The sequence below is a fragment of the Plecotus auritus genome (assembly GCF_963455305.1).
Source record: "Plecotus auritus genome assembly, chromosome: 1".
Taxonomy (NCBI): Eukaryota; Metazoa; Chordata; class Mammalia; order Chiroptera; family Vespertilionidae; genus Plecotus; species Plecotus auritus.
This window is the reverse complement of record NC_137770.1, coordinates 245,889,144-245,917,093: the sequence shown is the minus strand read 5'-3', so window position 1 is coordinate 245,917,093 and position 27,950 is coordinate 245,889,144. Positions and strand designations below refer to the sequence as shown.

At 49.8% G+C, this 27,950-nt stretch overlaps 1 protein-coding gene across 7 annotated transcripts in view; it reads right to left on the bottom strand.

Moving 5' to 3' along the window:
• TBC1D14 (TBC1 domain family member 14) overlaps positions 1–27,950 on the bottom strand; it is a 79,855-nt gene that overhangs the window by 33,918 nt on the left and 17,987 nt on the right. For 5 of the 7 annotated variants that reach the window (XR_013959448.1, XM_080648385.1, XM_080648386.1 and 2 more), the window contains exon 3: positions 11,089–11,209. The exons of 1 other annotated variant lie outside the window; for it this stretch is intronic. Coding sequence is in view for 5 of the 6 variants with exons in the window: in XM_080648385.1 (XP_080504511.1) it covers positions 11,089–11,209 (121 nt within the window). In the remaining variant the exon portion in view is untranslated. Of the gene's footprint in view, positions 1–11,088; positions 11,210–16,551; positions 17,010–27,950 lie in introns of those variants that run through there. One more of the 7 variants, XM_080648389.1, reaches the window with a different exon arrangement.

Genomic DNA, 27,950 nt, shown 5'->3' with positions numbered 1-27,950 from the left:
AGTCGCTGGCCTCAGGCCACACAACCGACTGCGAATGACAGAACCAGACACGGACTCAAGGCCTCGGATCCCAAAGTCAGAGTCCTTCCAGAAACGTGCATCTAAGACGCCCGTGGTGAGCAACAGCAGCGGGGCCGATTCAGAGCCCAGTCCCCACAGCCAGAATGAAGGGTGCCCACTGGCTCATCCACATATTATAATGTTTATTTAACGATAGAGGTTACTTTGTTTGCTCCTTATACGGGTTCTTTTTAAAAATATATATATATATTTTTTTATTTCAGAGAGGAGGGGAGAGGAAGAGAGAGACAGAAACATCAATGGTGAGAGGGAATCACTGATTGGCTGCCTTTGCACGTTGGACCTAGCCCGCAACCCAGCCATGTGCCCTTGACTGGAATCGAACCTGGGATCCTGTGGTCTGCAGGCCAACACTAGCCACTGAGCCAAACCAGCGAGGGCCCTCCTAGTTTCTGAGGCTAGAAAATGCGATTGATTTGAGAACTTTTTTACTATAAATGTCCCTCTCAGCACCGCATCCCACCAATTTTGATAGCTTGTATTTTCATTCCGGTCCAAACATTTTCTAGCTTTCCTGTGGCTTCCACACAGCCCCATGACTTATTCAGCAGGGGGTTACTTGTTTGATGCCCACGTCTGGGGAGATGCCCTGTCCTCTCCTGTGGTTAGAGAAGCTGCTTTGTGTCATTTTAACCTTTCAGATCCCTAGTTCTGCCGCAGTGCAGGCTACCTGAGTGCCCCGTGCATGCTCGGGAAGCATGGGCTGTGCGCTTGCTGGAGGGTGGCGTGCTCTCCAGGCGGCAGCCCATCCCGCGGGCTGACAGTCAGCCTCTGTCCTGGCTGGTTCTGTCCCCAGTCCTACCAGTTGCTATCCAGACAGGAGAGCTGGCCCTCCGGCTCTAGCTGGACCTGCCCGCTTGTCTCACACCTGTCAGTGTGCCCGCGTGCTCCACAGCTGGTACCAGTGCAAACACACTGAGAACCAGGCTGTCTCCAGGAGCAAGAGTCCCACCTTCTCCTGTGGTCTCCACTGCTCTGAAGTCCTTTCATATGTTCATATCTCTGCTCCCTCTTCCTCTTGCTCAGTGTTTTCAGGGTAAATCTTACCCATCCTCTCATTTTAGCCCACACATTTTATATTTAGAGTACGTTTCTTTTAGAAAGCATAGAACTGGGCCATTTTTTAACCCATTCTGTGGGGTATCCAGACACACTGTTGGTATGTTCAAACCATCGACATTATTATAATTGCTGATACGTTTCCATTTAGACCTACCATCGTATTTGTTTTCTGTTTTTCCTCCCTCTATTTCTTCTTTCCTGCCTTGGTTTTGTTTTTTAAACTTACCTTAGAATTCCATTTTAATTTATTGGGTTTTTGGCTCTCTTTAGTAGGTGATCTAGGGATTAAAATACATTTAATGTTTCACAATCTATTTAGAATCAATATTTTACCACTTCAGGTGGAATGTACAAACTTTATCACCATCTCACCTCCCCCTGTGTTTTTTTGACTTTAACTTTCCAATTCCCCGCCATCACAAATGATGCAGTCGAGTCTCTCGCCGGGGAAAACCACCTTCATGAGCATGGCCGCCGCCCTGCCAGGGGAGCATGCCCCCTTTACATTTTCTTTGTCTTATGTGTTACATCTACACACGCTGAAAACCCAGGCATGGCTTTTTCCTTCCAACCACATATGTTTTAAAGAAATCATCAAGAGAACAAGGGTCCACTGTATCTATCCGGCACGTGTCACTTCTCTTCCTCTTCCTGCCTAAGCTTCAGGTTTCCTTCTGACACAGTGTCCCTACTGTCCGCACAGCTTCCTTTGGAACTGCTGGCCACAGATCTCTTCATCTTCCTTTATCTGAGAATACCTGCATTTCTAGGCATTTTTGCTAGAGACAGAATTTTGGGTTCTTTCAGCACTTTCAAAACGTGTTTCACTTCCTTCTGGCCTCCATGTTTTCTGAGGACAAAAATCAGTCATTCACATTGCTGTTCCCCAATAAGTAATGCGTGTTCTCCGGCTGCTTGTAAAATTGTTGTCTTTATTTTCAGCAATATGGTTATGATGTGTCTGGGCAGGGACTTCTTGGTTTTTATCCTGTTTGGATTCATGGAGGCCCCTCTCCCAAGTCTGTAGGTTTATGTCTTTTGCCAGACTTAAAACACATTCATTTCTTCCAACATGGTTTTCTGCATCACATTTTTCTCCTCTCCTTCTGAAACTCCAGTAACAAAAGTGTTAGACTTTTTAATGTTGTCCCACATGTCCCCAAGGCTCTGCTCATTTCCCCCAATCTTTTCTTCTCTGTATTCAGACTGGCTAACTCCTATTGATCTAAAAGTCCACTCACTCTTTCCTCTGTCATCTCCATTCTGCACTGAGCCCGACCAGTTAGTTTTTATTTCAGTTACTGTATTTCCCAGTTATAAAATTACTGTGTAGTTCTTCCTTGTATTTTCTGTATCTGTACTGACACATTCTATCTTCCATTTCAAGAGTGTTTGCCCTTACTTGCTGGAACATTTTTGTAACGGCTGCTTTTCTGGTTAATGCTGACACCTGTGTTATCTTGGCGCTGGTGTCTGTTGCCTTTCCCTCGTGAGTTGAGATTCTCCTAGTTTTTCACATGCCAAGTAATTTTTAATTGCATTCTAGGTGTTTTGAATATTGTTACGAGACTCTGGGTCTTATCAAAACCCCCTGGAGACTGTTGATACTTCTGTTTCAGCAGGCAGTTGACCTGGCTGGACCCCAGACCCAAGTTCTAATCAGCCTTCTGTGAGTTGTGGTTCCAAAATCAGTTGAGATTTCAAAGCCTTTGCAGTACTTGGTGAATCTATCCCCAACGTCAGTTCTCAAAGTCTATGTAAGCTATTTGGGTCGGATCCATGTACCCACAACCTGGGAGTAAGCCCTGCAGTTCATAACAACCTTCAACAGTCCCTTTCCTGAGCTCCTCCTCCCCACACTGCCCCCAGTACTTGCTGGTTCCCTCGGGCTCCCTGTTTCTGGTTCTCCAGCCACTCTTCCCACAACTATGTCTGTCTTGGGGCCAAATGGTGGGAAGAGAGAATACAGCAGCAGGGGTTTGTCCCACCTTGGGAACGAAGCTCCTGTGGTCAGTTTCCTTCCTGGGAGTTTCAGGCTCCTGCCAGCCCTTGCTCTGCTGCCAGGAGACTGCTCGGGGGCTGGGTGAGTGAGAACAGAAAAAAGGCAACAATCGATTGCGGGGCCTCTGCGTCCTCTCTGAGTGCTAGGAGACCCCTTTCTCACCCAGAACCAGAGAGTGTCTCTGAGCATTCTCTGTCCGTGTTAACACCCCCGCATGGGTTGGGCTACCCTGAATTCAGGCTGTGAAATACCAGAGGGGGAAATGATAGACTCAGTCAATTCAATGGTACTTCAAATTCTGGCTTTTCTCCCCAGCTGTTCCTTTCCGGACGCCCTACCAGCTATTCCATGCGCAACGTGCGAGCTGACAGCTGCAGCCACTGGGAGGGATGGAGCCGAGCGCCCTGCTCCTCCTTCCCCAGAACGGGCTGCTCTTCTCGTGAACTGGGTCACACCCACTTTCCAAGGTTACGTGGGATGATGGCGATGAAGGACGTTTTCTATTTTAGAATCTACCTACAGGCCGGCCCCCGTTACCTGCACTGACCACCAAGCTTATCCCTCCTGCAATTTGTGATGATGTATGATTTTCTGAGCACCCAGACTTCTCAGAACCCAGAGGTGAGGAGAACGACTGTTACTTTGAGAGGTCCTGGCTTTGCCCTCTTCGGGATTCTCTCTTTAACATCTAACCGCTGACAGAGAAACCAAGATGGCAACATAGGTAAACACCTAAACTGCTGCCTCGCACAACAATTTCAAAACTACAACTAAAAGACAGAACGGACATCATCCAGAACCACAGGAAGGCTGGCTGAGTGGGAATTCTACAACTAGAAGGAAAGAGAAAAGCACACTGAGACTCACAGGAGCTGCGGAAGGCAGAGGTACAGAGGCGCGTGGAGAGGGCTGGCGACTGAGTACACGGTGGCTTTCTTAATAGGGAGGGAGACACAAGCTCCCGACTGCTCTGAACTCCAGTTCTGGCCGAGACTCTGGGGACCCAGACTCATACGAGGAGAAACTGGACTGTCTGGCAGTGGGCGAAACTCGAGAGTGGCTTTCTCTCAGAGGTGCTTGCAGCAATTACCGTGGGACACTGAGACCCAGGGGCCTCTTAGGGCAGGGCTGACGGGAAGCCATCGCTGTTTGCCCCGCCATAAGACTCCGCCCCATCCAAGCTGAGCGCAGAGGCTTTTGCATAAGAATGGCCTGGTCCTTTGAATTTTAAACTTACCTGCAGCTGAGTCAGTGAGACCCAGAACATCCAAAAGAAGGCCCAAGGCTCTGCAGCAGCTTGCATTGCCTCACAGCTGGGCCTCATCTGGGCACCTCCAAAACCCAAACAAAGAAAAGGAATCTGCAGATCTTTCCGTAGCTCCTGCTGGGTGGCCTCAGGCAGAGGCTAAATTAGCACCTCCTTGGAGATCCAAGAGCCAGTGTACCCAGGGGTCAGAGTAGGACCATCCAGATTACAACTCCTCAGATCCACAAGGGACACACTCAGGGGGCAGACTCAGTGAGCACCAAAGCCCCACTGAAGCAAGTCTTGTCTCATAAGGATGTCTCCAGCACAGAAGTTCTCCCATCGTAGACACAGCTGACCCTCACAGCCAATTGGCGTGGAGGTCAATTCCTCCCAGTGATACCAACAACAATCAAGGCTTAACTACAACAAGACTGTGCACATAGCCCACAAAGGGGTGCACCAAGAGTGTCCACCTCAGGTAACTGGGGAGGCTGAGCCACTGGGCCCTATAGGGCACCTAATACACAAAGTCACTCTATCAACACAGGGAAGCAGCCAAAATGCGGAGACAAAGAAACAGGTCACAAATGAAAGAAATGGAGGAAAGCAAACTATTGGATATAGAGTTCAAAACCACAGTTATAAGGTTTTTCAAGAATTTTCTAAAAAAAAGGTTGATAAAGGTCTCACTAAGAGACCCTCGAGGATATGAAAAAGGACCAACTAGAAATTAAGCATACACTGACTGAAATAAAAAATAATATACAGAGACCCAACAGCAGACTAGAGGATTGCAAGAATCAAGTCAAAGATTTGAAATACAAAGAAGCAAAAATCACACAACCGGAAAAGCAAAAAGAAAAAAGAATCCAAAAATATGAAGACAGTGTAAGGAGCCTCTGGGACAACTTCAAGTGTACCAACATCCGAATTATGGGGGTGCCAGAAGAAGAGAGAGAGCAAGATACTGAAAACCTATTTGAAGAAATAATGACAGAAAACTTCCCCCACCTGGTGAAAGAAATAGACTTACAAGTCCAGGAAGTACAGAGAACCCCAAACAAGAGGAATCCAAAGAGGACCACACCAAGACACATCATAATTAAAATGCCAAGGGCAAAAGACAAAGAGAGAATATTAAAAGCGGCAAGAGAAAAACAGTTAGTTACCTACAAGGGAGCACCCATACGATTGTCAGCTGATTTCTCAACAGAAACTATGCAGGCAGATGGGAGTGGCAAGAAATATTCAAAGTGATGAATAGCAAGAACCTACAACCAAGATTACTCTACCCAGCAAAGCTGTCATTCAAAATGGAAGGTCAGATAAAGAGCTTCACATATAAGAAAAAGCTAAAGGAGTTCATCACCGCCAAACCAGTATTGTATGAAATGCTGAAAGGTATCCTTTAAGAAGAGGAAGAAGAAGAAAAAGGTAAAGATAAAAATTATGAACAACAAATACATATCTATCAACAAGTGAATCTAAAAATCTAGTGAATAAAAAATCTGATGAACAGAATAAACTGGTGAATATAATAGAATCAGGGGCATAGAAAGGGAGTGGACTGACAATTCTCGGGGGGAAAGGGGTGTGGGGGGTGCGGGAAGAGACTGGACAAAAATCGTACACCTATGGATGAGGACAGTGGGGGGGTAAGGGCATGGGGTGGGGTGGGAACCGGGTGGAGGGGAGCTCTGGGAAGAAAAAGGAGGAACAACTGTAATAATCTGAACAATAAAGATTAAAAAATAATAATAAAATAAAAACAAAAACATCTAACGGCTGACTTGAGATTCCAGAAGGGCATCCACGACACTCCAGGTGACAAAAACCCAAACACCGGCGCTCACCTTTGCTCACCAGCAGCGCTTTTTCTAGGACACTGCCCTCCACAAGCCTGTCCTTCCCTGCAGCTCTGCTGGCCACCCTCAGCCGCTGCCTCCGAGCCCAACCAGGACCCAAACTTTCTGCTCACCCTCATTTCCTGACAGTCGTGGCAATTTCTCAAGTCTGTGTACACAGTGTTATGTTTAAAAGACTCACAAACTCTGTCCTTGCCCCAGCTGGTGTAGCAAGATGGTTAGAACGTTGGCCCGAGCACCAAAGGGTCAAGGGTTAGATTCCCAGTCAAGGGCACAAGTTCGATCCCCAGCCCGGGTTGGGGCACGTGCTGGAGACAACCAATCAATGTCTATCTGTCTGTCTGTCTGTCTCTGTCTCTCTCTCCTTCCCCCCCTCCCTTCCACTCTCTAAAAATCAATGGGAAAAATATCCTCGGGTGAGGATTAACAAAAACACAACACAAACCAACACCAACAAAAACCTCTCCCCTAAATGTTCGCAGCCATGCGCCCTTCTGACACTCACCCAAATTACAAAGACCCACTTTTACCTTTCAGTGGTCTTTTCTTTTAAAACATTAAAAGAACATGCATGAAAAAATTACACAAAGGAAAAGTACTAAAATGCAAACAGTAGTTATTTGGGGCAGCAAGACTCCAAATTTCTTAATCTGCTAGCATCTTATACATCTTCCACAAGTTAATATAATGAGGGAGTGTGTGTTGCTAATGTATCTTTAAAAAATCCATTCCCCATATCCCAAACCTCAAGCAACTGGGGGGCCATGAAGCCGTGGCCTTCTCATGCCAGGCCACAGCAGCAGGACCGGTAACGGCTTCACCTGCACAACTCCACTGGGAAGTCCCATTTCCCAGCCACTGCTTCTCAGACAAGACCGGCATCGGTCCCCCTGCAGAGCTTAAGCATAAACCAAACACCTGTGCGCTGGAAGGGCCTGTGAGAAGAGAAGGCGAGAACAATCCTAAAGTTTTAGACCTGAGAGCCTGGCACAGAGTGCGGAATCTCGGAGGGAAGACAGGGAGGGCGGGTGGGTGGGAGGTAATCAACCAAAGACCTTGTAGGCACACATGCGTGACCCATGGACACAGACAGTGGGTGGTGAGAGCCTGGGGGGGCTGGAGGGGGTCGATGGGGGAAAGAGAGGACATATGTAATACTTTCAACAATAAAGATTTTTTTTTTTAATATATTTTATTGATATTTTACAGAGAGGAAGGGAGAGGGATAGAGAGCTAGAAACATCGATGAGAGAGAAACATCGATCAGCTGCCTCCTGCACACCTCCCACTGGGGATGTGCCCGCAACCAAGGTACATGCCCTTGACCGGAATCGAACCCGGAACCCTTCAGTCCGCAGGCCGACGCTCTATCCACTGAGCCAAACCGGTTTCGGCTCAACAATAAAGATTTTAAAGATAAAATAAAGTCATGCATACTGAACTAAACAAGAAAATACAATAAAAATATTTCAATTCAATACATTAAAAAAAAAAAAAAGTTTTAGCCCTAACTGGTTTGGCTCAGTGGATAGAGCCTCGGCCTGCGGACTGAAAGGTCCCAGGTTCGATTCCGGTCAAGGGCATGTACCTTGGTTGCGGGCACATTCCCAGTAGGGGGTGTGCAGGAGGCGGATGATCGATGTTCCTCTTTCATCGATGTTTCTAACTCTCTATCCCTCTCCTTTCCTCTCTGTAAAATATCAATAAAATATATTTTTTTTAAAAAAGTTTTAGACCTGAAAAAAAGGGTCAAGTCTGTCATTTACCAAAATGAGGAAAGATGCAAGGGAACAGGTTCAGGAGGGTGGAAAGTAAGTAAATACAGTTTAGGCCTGTTAAACAGGAAATGCCTACAGACACCCACATGGAGCTGTCCAGTAAGCAGCTGCAGGCCCACATCTGGATCAGAGATGCAGTCCCAGCTGGAGACATACGTGGGGGCTGTCAGCGGAGGTGGGACACGCGAAGCCTCGAGTCCAGCTGAGATCTCCCAGGGGGTGCACAGAGACGGAGAAGCACTCTGAGCCAGCATGACCCGGCCCAACACGGCATTGTGTGTTGAACCAGCAAATGAAGGGATAAGCAGGGCCAGGTTCATTCTCGCACGCAGTTTCACTTCCCATTGTCCACGGCAGACTTGTCAGAGGACAGAAACCAGGACAGCAAACACCCTCGGCACTGGAGACATTCAGCGCTGCTCGGAGCACATGGTGAATATTCACTCTTAACCCGCACCTCAGGGCAGGGACTCCTGTTCTCCAAATTCCAGAGAGGAGGAAAATGGGGCTCAGCAAGGGGAAGTAACGTGTCCAAAGCCACGCAGCCAGGCTGTGGCAGGGCTGGGACACAGCGCTGGTGCCTTGGCTCCCCCACCCGCGTTAAGTCACCATGTGTCGCTCTAAGTCAGGGGTCCTCAAACTTTTTAAACGGGAGCCAGTTTACTGTCCCTCAGACCGTGGGAGGGCCGGACTATAATTAAAAAAAAAAACTATGAACAAATTCCTATGCGCATTGTGGGCCCGGGACGCGTCGGCTGCTAAGCAGGACAGGCAGCGGCACCCGGCAGGCCGGATCAATGTCCTCGGCGGGCCGCATGTGGCCCGCGGGCCGTAGTTTGAGGACGCCTGCTACAGCACTGTGAAAGAAGGGAAAGGAGTTCGTCTCCCCAACACCTGACTGGTCTTTCGCTCTGACGGAGCTGCCATCACCACCTGGGACCACATCTAACACTCAGGCCCAGCACGGGGCTCTCTGCAGTGAGTGAGCTGACCTCTGTGACAGCAGCCAGCTAGAGCCGGGTGCCCAGGCGCCTCCCCACGGTGGCAGGTCCCTGGCTCTGGATCCCTCCCAGGCCTTGCAGCTTGGGGGTGGGGCGGGAGGGATGAGAGATGAGAGGGCTAGAGACACAAAGCACAAGCTAACAACACGGCAGGATCGCATGACTCACGCAGGTACAATTACCCGCTTCATTATTGATGGCCGAAGCCAGACGTGCTGTGTTACCACACAATTAGCTGACCTGCTCGTTTCAGTTCACGAAAACCCTGAAGGCGAAGACCATGCCCATGCTTACCTTCGGGAAGTGTAAATTTAAGCACGATGCAAGTGATAGTAAGAATAAATCTATTTAGTACGATAGCTACTTTTTTGAAAGTGGATTTCTTTTAAAATATTTTAACTGCTTGGCTACTTACTTTTCTAAGAAGTATTTTGCTGAGTTTCACAAACAAACTCATCATCGTGTTTTAATTTTATGTATTTTAATAAGCCTACACAAGAAGCGATCCAAATTTAAAATACAAACTCCAACACTGATTTATTTGGGCTCCAGACACCAGCTCTGAGGAATGCTAGGCCACATTCAGAACAAACTAATTTGATAAGGCATAAAGCAGGTGCAAACCCACCTGTTGCCCAGGCCAGACCCCAACGTGTGCATGCTGTCTCCTCTCCCTCACACACCGCACACCTGTATCCACCATGTTTCATGCTCAGCGGGGCCAACCTCGGCCACCACTGCTGCCACAGCTCTGAGCCAGACACCCCTTTCTCTCACCTGGACTAGCCCAAGAGCCACACTCTCGCCAGGGTGACCACAACACTCTGAGCCTGCGGGCCAGAGCCAGGAACCAGGGTCATCACGCCACATTACATCACCATCACGTCACATCACAGAGGCCTGGACAGCGCCCCCACCCCCTGCTCACGCTACCCCCTTCCCGACAGTCAGCCCCGCTGCTCCTCTGCCTGTGTCTAGACGATTCTCTGGTACAATGGGGACAATAATAGTATCTTCTTCATAAGGTTGCTGCGAGCTTTAAATGAACTAGAAACCTAAGTGCTGACCCACGTAATGTTAGCAGAAATAACGACTCAGTGGATGATCCATCCCCATTATTATGACTTCTCCCTCACACCTTTACACTCAGCCTCCTGGATGGCCTTGCCCGCAGGCCCTGCCGCCTTCCCCACGCACCTGTGCTGCTCTTCCAACCCCTGGGCTGGACGCACTTCCTCCCCAGAGGCCTCTCCTGGGCACAGGTGCTGTGCCATTTCCCCACCCCGGTGCAGGGCGAGGGCCTGCATCAGTAGACCCTCAAGCGTTCACAACAATTATCAGTGAGCACAAAACAGGTTGGAGGGTGCGGCTGCTGGGGGCAGTGTCACAGCTCTGGGCAAACAGCGACTGCTAGGATGCCTGGGCACACAGCCTAGAAGATGCAGCTGGTAAAAGTCAGCCCCCGGCCTGCTGTGTGCCTGCATGGGCCCCTCCGTGAAAAGATGAGCACGTGCCTCCAGCTGCTGGCATCTGCCCCCGACGGGGAACCTGGCAGTGATGAGATGCCACAGGCCTGGCCCCGAAGCCTAGGCCCCCCCTGGCAGACAGGTGGGCAGCTCCAGGGCCAGCAAGGGGAGTGTCACTGCAGCCGGGTGAACAAGGGCCCGGCCTTCCTGGCCAAAGCCACCGGAAGGATTCAGTCCCAGGAAACCCAGGGGATCAGAGAGGGGGCGTGCTTTGCTATCAAACACCGTCAATACAATCAACCACATACACATTTGCAACTATTAGCAGGAAAAAGTGACTACGTTAAATCAAGTTATAAATATCTAAGGCCCAGCTCTCTCACCTGACACTCTGATGTGCCTGTTACGAACTGTCAGAAATGATAAAGGTTAAAGTCACTGACATGCTGAAGACAGGCCTGGGTGTTAGGAACTTGGCATGCAAATTAATACAGTTTCCCCGCTTCAAAACCTCCAAAATAGTCACTTTTGCAAGGTTCATAAGCATATGCTGCACAGCACACGTCTGTATATATCTTGTATACCTTTTGCACTTTCTTTGACTCTTTCTGAGCATTCTCTCGGAGTGGTATTTTTCCAAATAACTTCCATCCCAAGTCATTTTGTTTGTCAAGTCTTGCATTTTGTTTTCTAGTAAGCAAATTCCTATAGGAAGAAAATAAGAGGTTAGGGAATTCCTCGGTGGTTAGAAACATCAGGACAGCCAGTCACTCTAATGCAAACAAGCGGACTTCCTGTGACAGGACAATGTGGTGAACCACACACTCCCGTTTCTCAGACCTGACTCCATATAGACATAAAATTACGCAGTAGGTGAAAGACTTCAAGTAAGACTTTTGTTATTCATTGTTACGTGTACAAATTCTGTAATTTAGCGTAAGGGCATGTATTACATCATGTCAAAGTATATCAGGAAAAATGAACTTTGAAGTCAGACCAAAGTGAACTGAAACTCTGGCTCAGCCATTCACTAGCTGTATGGCTCTCTGACCAGTACACCAACCTGTCTGAGCCCAGTTTCCTTGTTTAATAAGGGTCTTTGTAGGAATTAAAATTATAGCTATAGCTCAGCTGGTGTGGCTCCGTGGTTGAGGGTCAACCTATGATCCAGGAGGTTCAATTCCCAGTCGAATACCATGCCCGGGTTGCAGGCTCGATCCCCAGTGGGTAGTGTGCAGGAGGCAGCTGATCAATGATTCTCTCTCATCATTGATGTTTCTCTCTCTCTTCCCCTCTCCCTTCCTTTCTGAAATCAATAAAAATATATCTTTTTAAAAAGTTACAGCTACTGCCCTAGCCGGTTTGGCTCAGTGGATAGAGCGTCGGCCTGGGGACTGAAGGGTCCCGGGTTCAATTCCGGTCAAGGGCATGTACCTTGGTTGCGGGCACATCCCCAGTAGGGAGTGTGCGGGAGGCAGCTGATTGATGCTTCTCACTCATCGATGTTTCCATCTCTCTATCCCTCTCCCTTCCTCTCTGTAAAAAATCAATAAAATATATTTAAAAAAATAAAAATAAAAAGTTACAGCTACACAATCAGTGCTCAAAGAACAGCTGCTTTAGCCCTGGCCGGTGTTGGTCAGTGGTTAGAGCATCAACCCTTGGACTGAAGGGTCGAAGGTTCAATTTCTGGTCAAGGGCACATACGTGGATTGCCAGTTCGAACCCTGGCCTGGGTTGGAGTGTGAACAGGAAACAACCAATCAATGTGTCACTTTCACATGAATGTTTCTCTCTTTATCTCCCTCCCTCTCTCTCTCTCTCACTCTCTCTCTTCCCCCCCACACTCCCTTCCACTTTCTCTTAAAAAAAAAAATCAATGGAAAAATTCTCAGGTAAGGATTTAAAAAAAGAACAGCTGCTTTAGTACTTAACCTTTAGTTTAGTTTAAATTATCTACAAGGTAAATCTATATACCTATTCAGTCTCCACAGAAAGAAAGCCACCCAGGGGCCTGTCACGAGGTCTCCTCTCCCAACAACACATAAACACAAGACCCAAATAAATAACACAAACCATCCCAAATGGTGGTGCGAAGTAAGCTATGTTTGGAATGCACTGTTTGGTGTACTCATGAGAAACAAGTGCTTCCAGGGCCCACTGGAAAGTATAAGATGCGCAGCCAGAAAGGAGGAAAGTGCTCCAAGGAAGAGGGGACGGATCTAACGGAAACAGCTGCCAGGTGGAGAGGGTTCCCACTGGCTAACAATTTAGTCATCGAAATAAATAATGAGAAAGGGATTATAATCCACTGAGTAAGACAGAGATGCACAAGCCCACAAGGGTACAAATAAATAACCACTAGTGCACGGAGGAGGAAGGAGAGCTACAGGACGCCACCCAGCAAGTATAGAAAGGTGGGTGGAGTTAGGGACGGGCACTGGGTGCTAACGCTTGCCGGTGAAAGCTGGATGAGGAACAGGGTCTTTACACCAGGGTGATCACAAAGGCAAAAGCAGTTCTCTCTCCAGTGGAGACACTTCCTTGAGGAAGTGATCACAGCTGGCATTGCTGATGCAGGAGCCACAGCACACACCGCATGTTGTGGGCAGCTACCCAATGCACCAAGGACCCTTCGGCCACTGGACAGCAGCAGCCATCTCCCTCGGGGCATTTCTCCACTAGGGAGCGGAGAGCACAGGAGGAGCAGGGGCGTCTGCCCTCCAGCTCGAGCCTCCAGCTGGGCCAGCACTCTGCTCCGCAGGAGGGAGGGCAGTGACCGAGAGATCTGAGGGACAGGCTGGGTTTACAAGAAAGGCGGGCTGAAGGCGGGCGGCCCCACGGGTGCTGACCCCACCGGGATCTGTTGGCAATGCCTATGCTGATTCCCTGGATAACAATGCTGAAGAGGCCTCGGGAAATACACTGTGCGCCCCCGACAACTGTGCGCTGCCAACTAACAGACTGAGGGAGGCAGAGAACTTGGGCAGGAGAAAGGAGTGAGGGTTTCACCCCTGCGTTATCCCGGAGCTTGCAAAGTAGTTACTTTCATCTCAATAGGTCACAACTCAGAGGAAAAGATAGGAGATGCCCTTGGTTCTGTGCCTCTAGGTTAAGACCTGTGAAATGCCTTTTTCAGATTCCCTGGCGGCATGACCACCCCCGGGGAGCAGAGCACAACCCCTTAACTGCCCCGCTTGGTTTCTCCCACCTCTAAGTAATCTGCCTTACATTCCTTCCTTAATCCCAAAAGTACAAAAAAGCTGCGAAACTGTCATTCTACAGGGCATCTGAGCTCTTGCTCCCCAGCACTGTAGTCAGTTTGGTTCAAGTAAACTCGTAAAAATTCCCTACAGGTCTGAACGTTCTTATGTTGACACCAATGACAAAGCCATGTAAACACAGTGCTGGTTTCTGCCTGCCGGCGCCCGGGAAGCCAGCAGCTCACGGGCACCCTGTCAAGCGCCATGTCACAAGGAAGCAGTGTCATCATGGTTAGGAGCAAGATGGGTCAGTGACCATCTCACGGGGACAAAATGGACCATTAGATCCTGCCCCACTGAAGCTTTCCTCTTCTCAGCCTAGATTTATCTGCTTGTTTTTCTGTTTTCATCACCAGAATCTAAGTCCTTGAGGGTGGATATACCAGGTCCTCGAATCATGACGTCAGTTTGTTATACCGTTGACGAGCTGCTGTAGAAACTTAACTCTTGCAGATGTTATAAAATTGGTTTTTGCCCAGCCGGGGTGACTCAGTGGTTGAGCACTGACCCATGAACCAAGAGGTCACCAGTTTGATTCCTGGTCAGGACACAGGCCTGGGTTGTAGGCTGGATCTCCATTAGGGGGTGTGCAGGAGGCAGCTGATCAATGTTTCTCTCTCATTGGTGTTTCTATCTCTCTATCCTTCTCCCTTCCCCTCTCTCTAAAATCAGTAAAAACCTATTAAAAATAATAATCCTATATAATAAAGAGGTAATATGCAAATTGACCAGCACGCCCTCACAAGATAGCTGCCTACAACCAGGCCGGCAGGGGGGGTTAGTGAGGGACGACCAAACGACTGAACAAGCAGGCTGCGTGGGGCAACCAGGCCTGCAGGGGGGTTAGTGAAGGACGACCAAACGACTGAACAGCAGGCTGCGTGGGACTACCAGGCCAGCGGGGGGGCTGTGAGGGGCAACCAGGCCGGTGGGGGGGACAGTTGGGTGCAACCAGGCGCGGGTGGGGGAGCAGTTAGGGGCGACCAGGCCAGCAGAGGGGGCTGTGAGGGGCGACCAGACTGGGAGGGGGGGCAGTTAGTGACAACCAGGCAGGCAAGGGGGGGCAGTTGGGGGAGATTAGGCTGGCAGGGGGGGAAGTAAGAGCTGACTAAGCTGGCAGAGGGTGCAGTTGGGGAGGACCAGGCCAGCAAGGGGGGGCAGTTAGGGGTAATCAGATCAGGCTGGCAGGCAGAGGCAGTGAGGGGAGATCAGGCTGGCAGGAAGGGGCAGTTAGGGGTGACCAGGCAGGCAGGCAGGTGAGTGATTAGGAGCCAGCAATCCAGGATTGTGAGAAGGATGTCCCGGATTGGAGAGGGTGCAGGCTGGGCTGAGGGGACCCCCCCTCTCCATGCATGAATTTCGTGCACTGGGCCTCTAGTAATAAATAAAATAAAATTGTTTTTGTTATGCGTCGTTTCACTGAAAGTCATAGAACCTATCGACACGTTAAGTGAGGACTTACTATATACTGCCTCCTATTCACTATGGTGACTCTAGTCTAAAACAATTCCTGGCATGTAGGAAAGCATTCAAAATTATTCCATGCATGCTTTTCGGGGCATCTTCACAAATATTACACAAGAATTACTCCTGCCCATGTAAAGTAGAGGAAGCTAGGGTCTGAACAGCTCGGGTAGTCCTGCCAGAGAGACACAGCTAATGGGCACAGGAAGAGGGATGTGTCCGAGCTGCTACCTGGAAGTCTGGAGTCAGAGCCGTCCCAGGAGGCGGAGGACAAGGCTGCATGAAGCAATTCCCCCGACCCTGCGGAGCAGGTTCCACAAGCCACCAACTCTCAGCAGGGATTTCTCAAAACCTCTCAGTCTTGAGAAATAAAACTCCAAAGACCTCCTCCTTCAACACTGTGCAAGCGAACTCTGCTGTAACTCAGTGACTGCCTGGGCCTCGTGCTCTCTCCCTCCCTCAGCTCACTCACAGGAGCTGCAGCAAGTTAGCCAGGAGTAACCAGGACACCCAGCATTCCGTCCCACGCGGGACGATGGGTATCTCCTCCACCATTTCCTGAAGGCAGCTACCTTTACAGAGCACCTGTCAGGGGCCTCATGTGTGAAACAGCCCCCCCAGGAAGGCAGAGTGGCCATGGTACAGACAGGAAACGGGCTCGGGGAGGTTAAGAACTTTACTCCTGATGGGATATACACCCCCTGGTACCCCCTGGGGTAGAGAAGACAGAAATCTTAAATGATGCTTCCAAAGCCCTTGCATAGTTTGTTTTTCCCGATCTCCACCCCGCAGCAGCCAGCAGGCTTCACTGCCACATACCCTACACTGGCCCGGACTCTGATCTGGACAGGCAAGAGGGAAAGGCGAGCCACTTCAGCCATCACAGATGAAAAACAAAACACATTCTGCAAAGCAAGCCTCCTGTGCGACAGAATTCTACCTGCCCGGGGGAAGACCGTAGTCAATCACTGTGCCCCAACTCCTAGTTCCACAACTAAAAGCACTCAGAGCTAGAACTACGTGGAGCCTCTCCTCCCTTAGAAAATGTCACCCAAGTAGTATCTGAGGCTAAAAAGTGGGTCCCTAAAAACAGATAGCAGTCAACTCAAGGGGGGGTAGTGAGCACCCGCCGAGAGCTCCTGGCACACAGCAGACCCTGCTGGAGATACAGGACACTCCCACTTCATCTAAGAAACACGCAAGGAAGCAACTCTGCCCAAGGGGGAGCGGGGGGCCTAAACTCCACACAGGGTAAAAAAAACCCAGCTCCAGTTACGTCTCCAATTTCAAAGCAAGAAAGGCAAGACTGGGACCACAAACCTGTCCATGAGCAGGAGCGCAGAGGAGACCGACATCGCGTCTACTGTGGCCACACGGCTCTGCAAGGCCAGCTGCAGGCGGGTGGACTCTCCCCTCGCCACATTCCTGGCAGCCGGAGCCAGAGTCCCGGGGAAGCACCATGGACGCCGTCGGAGCCCAGCTCTGGTCTGGAAGGTTAAGGCAGTTCAGAGCGGGCCAGCTGGAAAGGCGGGGCGGGGCAGGCAGGGCTCTGACGCCTAACTAGTCACAGGGAGGGAGGAGGGCGGGCAGTCTGGGAAGCAAAGCGTGAGTGACTGGTTCCAGGGACTCAGCACAGCTCCACTCCGCATCTTGGCGCCATGCAGAGACCCAGAGCCACACACAGCGCCCAGAGGCCAATGAGCCACAAAACCCAGAGCACTCCTTTCTGGGAAGCAAGATGAAGTCACATTTGCAACGACTTAGAGCCTCTCCTGAGTGTCAGACACTGAGCTTTGTGAAAAAGAGAACAGGTATGCAGGTGAGTCACAGACAGGGTCATGGGAAGACCTGATCCAATCCCTGCGTCAGAACCATCACCAAGGGATTCTCCCTGTTCCTGATTTGAAACACCATTAAAAACTTTTAAAGGACCAGACCTAACTAACCACTTCAAGGTCAACAAACCTGAACCATTCTAGACCCACAAGAAGTTAGTCTAGCCCTGGCCGGTTTGGCTCACTGGATAGAGCGTCGGCCTGCGGACTGAAGGATTCCGGGTTCGATTCCGGTCAAGGGCATGTACCTTGGTTGCAGGCACATCCCCAGTAGGGGGTGTGCAGGAGGCAGCTGATCGATGCTTCTCTCTCATCGATGTTTCTAACTCTCTATCCCTCTCCCTTCCTCTCTGTAAAAAAAAAATCAATAAAATATATTTTTTAAAAAAAGAAGTTAGTCTAGGTTGGCTCGCCGCCCTTCTGACAGGCGATGCTCACTCTTGGGTCAGCAATGAGCCATGGGGAGGCGACGCTGCACACCCAGCCAGGGTCCTCTAATATCAGCTCCACGCCCCTTAACATAAAGGAGCCCACCTGCCGGTGTGGATGTCTGCACCTGCACAAAGAGGTCCCACTGGAGACAGTCAGTAGGTGGCCATCTCTGCAAGAGGCAGTGGTAAGGGATGGAGATGGAAATTTTAATTTTACTTTACAAATTTCCATATTGCTAAAAAACACAAATCAAATCAGCATGTATTCCTTCCGCAATTAGAAAAATAAGACAATCAAGGGTGGGAGACAACATGGCACAGGAGTGGTACTGAGCACCTGGTCTGTGCCAGGCCCTGAGACTAAAGAACAGCACTCACAGCTCTAGCCGGTTTGCTCAGTGGATAGAGCAGCCTTGGGCAAACTACGGCCCGCGGGCCGGATCCGGCTGTTCTATCCGGTTCTCTTGCTCTTCCCTCCGCTCCTTTACTTTGAATTTATATTAGTTCACACAAACACTCCATCCATGCTTTTGTTCCGGCCCTCCGGTCCAGTTTAAGAACCCATTGTGGCCCTCGAGTCAAAAAGTTTGCCCACCCCTGGGATAGAGTGTCAGTCTGCAGACTGAAAGGTCCCAGGTTCGATTCTGGTCAAGGGCACATGCCCAGGTTACAGGCTCGATCCCCAGTAGGGGGCGTGCAGGAGGCAGCCATTCAATGATTCTCTCTCATTGATGTTCTCTCTCTCTCTGTCTCCCTTCCTTTCTGAAATCAATAAAAATGTATTTTAAAAAAAGAACAACACCCTCAAAATCCCAGTCCCAGTGCAGCTGAATTGGGGGGGAAGGGGGTGACTAGCGAGTATACTAATTCCTTGCATTCCAAAGTTTGGTGTCTGGACTGGAAGCAGCCCACCTGGAAACTAGCTGGAAACACAAATTCCTGCGCCCCCACCCCCCCACCACCCCCCCTTCGCTGCCCAGACCTCCCTAATCAGAACCTCTGCGGGGAGGGGGGCAGCAATCTGTTTGTATGAACCTCCCTCTAGCTGAGAAGCTCTGATGCTCGCTCGCTCCAGTTTAAAGAGCACTGTTCTGACTATTGACACGCTTACAAACCTGCGATCTCACTTAAACTTGTCAAACCCCTCACCCCCAGAAGTCAAATCCACACCTGGTCTGGCACGGGCATCACTCATGAAGAGCCACACCCTCAGCCTCTCTCAGGACCCTGTGTCCTCCCTACACTACAAATCTACACCTCCATGTTCCCACACCTCCCAAATTCTCCCTCAACCTGCAATATCCATGTGTCATAATTATGCCTCAGCAAAACAACCTCCAAAAATATCTACAACAAGAAACTCACAAAGAAAACAGGTCCAGGTGGCCTCACTGGTGAACTCCTCCAAGCACTTAAGGAAGAAATACACAAAGCCTTTTAGAGGCCAAAGCTTTCACTCCTCCCCTCACTCCACCCCAGAGGGAATTCATTAGGTCTTTCAATGAGCACATTTATGGGCATTATTCCCCAAGAAAAAACTTACTCAGCCAGGACTTTCTGGTGCCCTTTCGAGAATCATTTGACATGGAGTGAGTGAGTGTGTGTGTGTGTGTGTGTGTGTGTGTGTGAAGGCTTTTTTTAAATTCATATACAATAAAACTGACTTTCTCTAAGTTTTAATACATGATAGGTTCATTTAACCACCAGAGAAAAATCTCACTGAGAATACACGAAGCAGAATACTCCTAAGCCCATTCTGTAAGGCCAGCATAACCTTGACACCAAAACCTGTCAGGGACAGTGTAAGAAAGGACAAATTACAGACAGAAAAGTCATAACCAAAATATTAGCAAATCCAATCCAATCATGGGACATAAAGGAGGTGTATGGTGAATAATTTGGGATTATCCTGAGAAAACAAATGCAGTTAGCTTACCTAACATTAGAACACGCAATGTTATTTACCACATAAGGGAGAAAACACATATAACCAAGAAATGCAGAAAAAGGCATTTGACAAAATGCAGCACACGTGTGATCTTTTAAAATTATAAAACTAGGAATAAAAGAGAACTTCCTGAATCGGATAAAAGGTATTTAACAAGCCAAAACCGGTTTGGCTCAGTGGATAGAGCGTCAGCCTGCGGACTGAAAGGTCCCAGGTTCGATTCCGGTCAAGGGCACGTACCTTGGTTGCGGGCACAACCCCAGTGGGGGGTGTGCAGGAGGCAGCTGATCGATGTTTCTCTCTCATCGATGTTTCTAACTCTCTATCCCTTTCCCTTCCTCTCTGTATAAAATCAATAAAATATATTTAAAAAAAAATAAAAAGGTATTTAACAAAACGTGGGTACCTGGTGAAAAGACACCCGCCAGCAAGCGCCCACTGAGCGGGCAAGTGGGGAAGCTTTCTCGGAGGCCAGGCCACTGCAAGCCTGCCCGCAGTTCCAGCCTTCCGCGAGGCAAGAGCACTGCGGGGGCGGGCGAGGGCCGGGCAACCATTCAGACAGCGGGCTGTCCACCCAGAAGACACAAAGGAATCCACCGATCAACTGCGGGAACAACCGCACTTAACAAGACCACAGGACACAAGGTCTACACTCAGAAATTAACAGCGTTTCCCATACACATTTATAAAATGCCAGCTGTAAAACCATCCCAAAACAACAAATATCCTGGAGTAAATTTAATGAAAGAAACACAAGGACTTTACATTTAAAAAAAACAAGAAACACCTATAAAATACTGTGGAAAACTTAAAGAAAAACTAAATAAATAGAAAGACACACCATACTCAGACACCAAAAGTCTTCATATAGTAAAAAATGATCAATAAAGATCAATAAACTCAATGCAATCCCAAACAAAACCACAGATTTATTGTGGTAATTGCCAAACTGGTTTTAAAATTTATATGGAAATGAAAAAGAACCTAGAATAGTCAAAATAATCTTAAAGGAGAACAAAGCAGGAGGGTTTACGCTATCAAATATCAAGACCCATAATACAGTAGCTACAGTAATTTAGAAAGTATTGAAATTAGTGATATTAGTAAAAGGACAAATAGATGACAGAAGCTATATGGTCACCTGATGTATTTCATGGTTCACGGGAAGGATGATCTTTATAGCTAACGAACATTAACACTCCCTCACATCATACAGGAAGTTAATTCCGATGGATCGTGGATCTAGCAGGTAATGTCAAAACAAAGCTTCTAGAAGGTAACAGAATTTCTTAAATAGAACAAAAAAGGCACTAACCATAAAGAAGGAGATTCTATAAAGTAGAATTCATTACCGTTAAGAAGTTCTGTTCATTAAGAAAACAAAACAGCCGCAGAGAATGGGAAGGTAAGCCACCGCGCAGAGGAGATCTGCAACCCACACATCGCACACAGGCTCTTCCCCTGAACCTACAGCGTGTGCCTGCGGATCCGTGGGGCAGGCCCACACAGGCACTCAGAACAGAGGCCGATAAAACGTGGCAAGGCACGCCAAGTAAACCCAAATGCCCTCACCCGTCACCAGGATGGCAGAGAAGAACAAACACCAAGGCCAACAAGTGACAGCGCCACATTCCGAGAGGACGCAGAGCGCCCGAGTGCCCCACGCTGCTGGCAGCAGGATGGACAAGCACCTGGGAAAAGCGCTTAGCATGTCCACCGAGCACACTCGGCAGGGCCGCCCCGGCACGCACGCACCTGAAGACATGCGTGAGACGATGACGATGAGCACCCCCTACGTGTCACGGACTTAAGAACCAAGCGTCCATCCATGCACGGGCAACACACAGAGGTATGTTTGTGCGATTGAAACTACAGAGCAAGAGGAAACGAACATGGCCGCCATACAGCAACACCCTGGGTGAACCTCAGGCAAAGCTGAGCAAAGAAAGCCAGACGCCGAAGTAAATGCTGTACGCATCCATTTACCTAAACATCCAAAAGCAAGCAAAGCTGATCTGTGGTGACAGCAGTCAGAACCGCAGCTGTCCTGGGGGAGCAAGGGCCTGACAGGGAAGGGCCACCCCAAGGGCCCGCGTGTGGGGCTCACTGTGCACATGACAGTACATGCCCCACTTCAGGGAGTGCTAGCTAGCTCAGCTCCCACGGCTCCCTGGAAGTTTTCCCGGCTGAAGGCCCCTCTGCACCCAGTGGCTCTGCTGTCCTCCCAGAGCACCTTACACGCACCATTGACAAAGAGCTGGGACGTGTATTTTAGCTATTTCCGCATCTCCTCCCACTACTTGGGGGGTGGGGGTGCCCTTCTTGGTCTCTGGATCCCCGAGGCCTGGCAGGAAAGCTGCCCCCACACACACACATCGGCACTAACGGGTCACTCATTAACTAACCCTGAAACCCACTCAGGCCTGTGTATCTCAACTGATAAGTCAGAGTCCACATCAAGCCCCGGTGTGCTGGGTCACAGCCTCCTTGAAGTCCCCTTCGGCCCCTCCCGACATGTAAACACAGGAAGGAGAAGCTGAACAGGGAGGGTTCTCCAACCAGCTGAGGTTTCACAGGAGAAAGGAGGAGGGCGGAAGCGCCCATGTGATTTACTACCGAACGTTACTTTACTGAGGGAAACACACAGAGTTACTCTTCATCTTCAGCTGAGTCCTAAGAAGAGGGAAAGAGGAGTCGCCAGCTCATAGGCTATAAGCATCACGAATGGTGAGAGGTCTGGGCTCCCGACCGACCGCCGAGAGGAGGGATGCAGGACCAGCTGCAGCCTCGGCCCTGAAGGAATGCGATCTGGCTGTGGTGCAAAGACTACGCGTGGGACTCGGCGTCGGGCAGGTCTGGGCTCCTATCCCGCTGCAGAACCAGCTGCCTGACTCCGCGTAAGAAACGGACCTCTCAGCTTTCTCCTCTGCCACAGAGGCACCAGCACGCGCCACCAGATGAGTGACTGCCACCTGTGCTCACCATACACTGAGCCATTTATGTATCACAGGGCCAAGCATCTCACCTCAGTTCACCCTGACGCTCTTCACCGCTACTGCTTTCATTCAGCAAGCTGAATGCTGAGCTCCGACGGCCAACAGGCCGACCAGAGACACGGGCCCCCATCCTCCAGGTGTTTACGTATGATTTCCCCTCTGACAGATGAGGAAACTCAGAGATATAACCTTGCCCAAGACACACGGTCACGTGAAGGGATTTAAGTCCATACCTTCCACGGGAGGTTCTCAATCCTGGCTGCAGGAGAACCACCTAGAGAACTTTTTTAAAAATCCTAACGCCGTGGCCTCACCCCAAACCAATGAAAACTGATCGCTGAGGGTGGGGCCTAGACACCAACTGCTTTTTTTAGTTTTCCAGAGAATTCTGTGCAGCTAGAGCTGAGAACTTTGTCCTTAAGTAATAAATGCTTCCCTTCACGTGTTCTCTCGTTTCTTTGACCGATGCTTTAATCTATATGAACTGAAGATTAGCTCTGTGCCAGCAGTTGCCATGAACAGTGAATTACAATCTTTTAGATTTTGCTTTAAACTACTCTAAAAATCCTACTAACTAAAGCAAAATAACACCGGGAACAACTGCCTGGTAATGTAAACTTTTCTAGTACCCTCCAATCTCTGGTTTCCATTGATCCAGGTGGTGTGCCGCTTCCTAACCCAGGTGGCTTCTAGAGCTCATCGTGTGCCCTCTCCCTCCACTGGGCTGCACCCCCGGAATCCAGCAGGTCCCTGTCTTCTCTGGTACGGAAAACGCCCAGCCCAGAGCGTGGCTCAAAGCGGCCTGCCCTGTGCATGAAAACAAACCACTCTTGCATGCGGCTCCAAGAGCAAGGGTCTACACTGTGCAATGGGCAGAACCAAGCCACGTTCTGGAAATGTCCCGGGGCCAACCAAGAGCATTAGCCGGGCATTCTTTGGGGATCAGGGATGACTACGACCCAGGCTCTGACGTGAGGGCCTCATGGTAAGAACAAGACATACCATACAAAACAAAACCACCCAGAACTGGACTAACGTGAGAGCAGGACAGAGCAGCATGCTGGGAGGAGGCCGCCTCTGCCCTGGGCTGCGTCCCAGAAGAGCTGAGCTGGGCCGTAAAGATGTGCGGGCATCGGCAGAGGCACGCAGGCAGAGAGAAGGGAGCATCTCCAGCAAAGGCCGGAGAGCGTGACTCGGCCCTGTGAGCCGAAGCCAGGGCCCAGGAGAGGGAGGGAAGACAGCCACAGGCCTCTCTGCATTCTGGGGACCGCAGGCGCTGGGAGGACCAGTCCTGCCAGACCTCAACCTACAGTCGCGTGGGCCAGAGCTGTGACAAATTTCCACAGTCCACCAGCCCCCGGGGAGTGTCCTCATTCATAAGGCAGAGATTGGACTTTCACTGCCAGTAAACTTGCACCAAGGACAATGGGCTCCTGGGGGCTCACAGTCACCCTCTCGAGAGAGGGCAGGTCAGCTGACCAGCGTCAGGGCTGTGGTCACAAAGCAGGCAGCCCTTCTGGGATTCGGCCCCAGGAAATCCTGAAATGTACACCACGCACCAGTGACATGCGCCCACAGGTCATCTTATCATCAAAAAGCAGAAGGAAAACCACTTCCTTATTGTTAGACAAGTCAATGATTCACAGGACGGAATACCACAAAGACATTAATAAGTGTATACAACATTTTTAATTTTGTGGGGAAATGTTTTCTATAAGTAAAATAGCAGGATACCGAACTGCAGGAACATTATGCAATTTTATGTTTAAAATTTAAAGAAAGTGTAAGAAAATACAGTAAAAAGGAAGAATCGGCAGTAGGTGTAAAAGTGGAAAGGGCAAAAATAGGATGATGAACATAAAAAGCCAAAATTTTCCTGCATATATTTAAACAAAAAGAACCCTTAACATGTAAAAAAGGTTCCTTAAAAAAACAAGTCATAGACACCACAGGTGTGGACGCCACCCGTGCAATCAGACAACACCGGCACAGCGGTGTGACCCAGGAAAGGAGGCCGTTCGCTAGGGCAGTCTCCTCCCGATACACAGAGCAACATCATCGAAAAGGGGACTATGTACATTTTACCAGCTAAGGTACCAGATCTCCTTGTTACTTCTCCAGATTTACAGTCTATCCCTCATGCATGTAAGACTGCTTACTGAACACCTACTAAGGGCCTGCATTGGCAGGAAAACAAATACTGAATTAAGGTGTAGCCCCTGCCCCAGGAAGCTCACGGTCCACAGGGGTGGGGAGGTGTCAGCGCTGTGTGAAAAGTAGTCTAGGAATGTGGATCCAAACAAAGACCCCAGGAGCTTGCCAGGCATGGGAGCAGGACGGGCAAAGTGTCTATGTGAGACAGCTGGTTCAGAGAACCCTAAGTGACGAGCTTGGTTTTTGTGGCCGCAGCGCAGAACGGGAGCCGGAGGCCTGAGTGGGCAGGTGGATCCAGAACGCTCCTGACACCACGCCCGGTAGTTTGGAGAGTATCCTGCAGGTGATGAGAACTACCATTTAGGCAACAGAATGACAAAGCATTCAACTCATCCATCCACTCTAGGCATTTAACTCTCATGAAGCTGAGAAGGGAAGGGGGATGGAGAAAAATGACCCCCCAATATTGCCCATGCTCCCAACTATTCTCCAAACCAGGGGTGGGCAAACTTTTTGACTCGAGGGCCACAATGGGTTCTTAAACTGGACCGGAGGGCCGGAACAAAAGCACGGATGGAGTGTTTGTGTGAACTAATATAAATTCAAAGTAAAGGAGCGGAGGGGAGAGCAAGAGAACCAGATAGAACAGCCAGATCCGGCCCGCGGGCCGTAGTTTGCCCAAGGCTGCTCCAAACCCATCCCCTCACTGGCCGGGCACTGGTCCAGGTTCCCAGCCTGCCTTCCAGGCGGGCGAGGCCACGTGACTAAGTTCCAGCGGGTGAAGTGAAGATGCACTGGTTACCCTTCCCCTTCTTGGCCTGACACAGAGCCGCCCAGAGACCTCGTGTTGGAATCGCCTGAGCCAGGAGGTGGGGAGAACTTGGGAGAGCGTGAGCTGGAAATACCAGTAAACGTCCTTTGTGTCTTAGCCGTTAACCAATTCAAGTTTGGTACAGCAGCTAGCGTTCACCTAAGGAAATACATACTCCTGTGTTTTCCCCGCAAACTGACCACCACAGGTGTGGATACCACACGTGCAATCAGACTAAAACCCGCACCGCTGTGTGACCCAAGATTTCTTCTGCTTTAAAAATAACTGCTCTCAAAGGAATGCTAAAGGAATGAAATCTGCTCATTCCAGGGCAAACGCTTGAAGTAAATGAGCAGTCAGGTGCTACGGCCAGGGCTGATCCAGGAATGTTTTTCCCCGTCGAACTGGCCCCTCGCCCTTTTCTTCTTCCTCCTGTGGCGCTCCCTCCCACCTCTGCAGGACGTGGACTGGGGGACTGAGCCCACGCCCTCTTACCCGCTTTCCCTGTAACCCCTCTTCTGGTAGGAAATGTGTCTAACACCCAAACCTGAAACCTGGAGGCTATTAGGACTTCAATCCTGATTACTCTTTCCTGAAATACCCCGCACATGGAGCCTGGAACTGAAACCCTCTGGCTGGAAGCAAAGGGGAATTAACAGGGGAACTGACTCTTCTGAGCCCCAAACGGTGACTGGCCAGACCTGGATGACTCATCCCTCTTCCACATACAGAACCTGACAGAAATCCTGTAACAAACCACAACTATTCACAACAAAGCATCAGCACGACTGGAACTGAGACACTCTCGGTTACACACCCAGCTCACTGAACATCAACAGGAACTAGCTGTGTGGCAATCCAGTCGGATGTGTGTGCACATGAGCAATACAGGCGGCATGAAGAATTTAACGTCAGCTACATCAGATCCAGTGTTCTACAAACAGAATAGGTAAACGTTTTAGAACAGGCACTACTCAAGGCAGAAAACGGGGTAAGACAGTTTAAACTGTGTTATTCCACTCACATTTTTTTCAGAACAGATTTTATACCCACTTGAGCCAAGTTAATTTACTGATAGAAAGTAGCTGGTGGCTCGAGAGCTGCTGGCAGGAATGGGGTTGCCTGGGGGTTTCTCTAGACCCCACCAACTCCTGTGCGCCCACAAAGCACCTGCATGTCACCCCGAACCACCCTCCCACGCTGCCATAACCTCACCAAGGGCAGAACAAGGCAGGCTGGCAAGGCACCTGAGCACAGAAGCCTGGGAGTTCCCATAAAGTCAGTGTGTGATGTCCCGACAGAGCCAGCACACCGGGGTGCTCCAAAACTCAGGAGGCCAAGTGAATCCTACAAAGAGCACCCATTCTCCCTCTCCCTGCCTCCCCAAAACGACCTTTTCTAAAGCTGTGACATTTCTAAGGACAGGGACAGAGGCCGGCAGAGAACTCAGTGAGGCCTCTGAGGTTTACCGGAGCACGGTCTGGCTGGTGAGCAGGACATAGGCTACATAGTACGTGGACACGCAGTTCTTTCTCGGTTCAGTTCCCGCCACTCCTGCACGCTCCTGACTCCACAGTGAGAGTCTCCGCCCCCCACCCGAGGTGAACAGGGATCTCAATGTCAGCCCCCAACCGGCAGGGCAGGGCGGCTGAACTTAAAAGGTTTCTTTGCTCAGATCAAAGAACTTTCCTAACCCACCCAAGGGAAGGAAACAGATCAAGCCCAGCTGGGAGACAGAACTATTCCTGTTCCCTTAAGTTCAGCTCCTGCTGGCGAACTGGCTGGACCACAGGAAAACCCAGCGGGGCCTGCTTTTAATCAAGCGCTTAGTAACACAAAGGAACCGCTGCTGCTCGCCCTCAGGACCCCTTAAATCCCTTGTTTCTGTTTGCCCTTTTCTGCTGCTCATCTCCATGAGCTGGCATTCACTAGCATTCATTCACTCATTCACTCATTCACTCACTCACTCACTCATTCATTCGCTCACTCACTCACTCATTCACTCACTCATTCATTCACTCATTCACTCACTCACTCAATCACTCACTCACTCATTCACTCACTCACTCACTCACTCACTCATTCATTCACTCATTCACTCAATCACTCACTCAATCACTCACTCACTCACTCACTCATTCACTCACTCACTCCCTCACTCACTCACTCATTCACTCACTCACTCACTCACTCTTTCAAGCAGCAAGCAGGGAAGCGATCCTCATAGATTCCAGTGAGCACGCAGCACCAGCCTCTGTGCTGGGCACGTTACATGCATCGCCCTGTTATCGCCGTTTCGGAGATAAGGAGACCAAGGTTCAGGAAGATGAAGCCGCTTAAGCAGCTTGCACAGCCGTCCTGCCAGAAGGGCGGAGCAGTCACCTCCTGGCGCTGCAGGCGCACGCTCTGAATGCCCACCAAGTCCTTGTCCCCACGCTGGGGGCACAACAGACGCCTCCAGAACCCAGCTCTGAGAGGTGCAGGCCCCTCTGCCTCCACCACATTAAACCTCCAGGACATTTAAATACGCGCTGGAGTGCACAG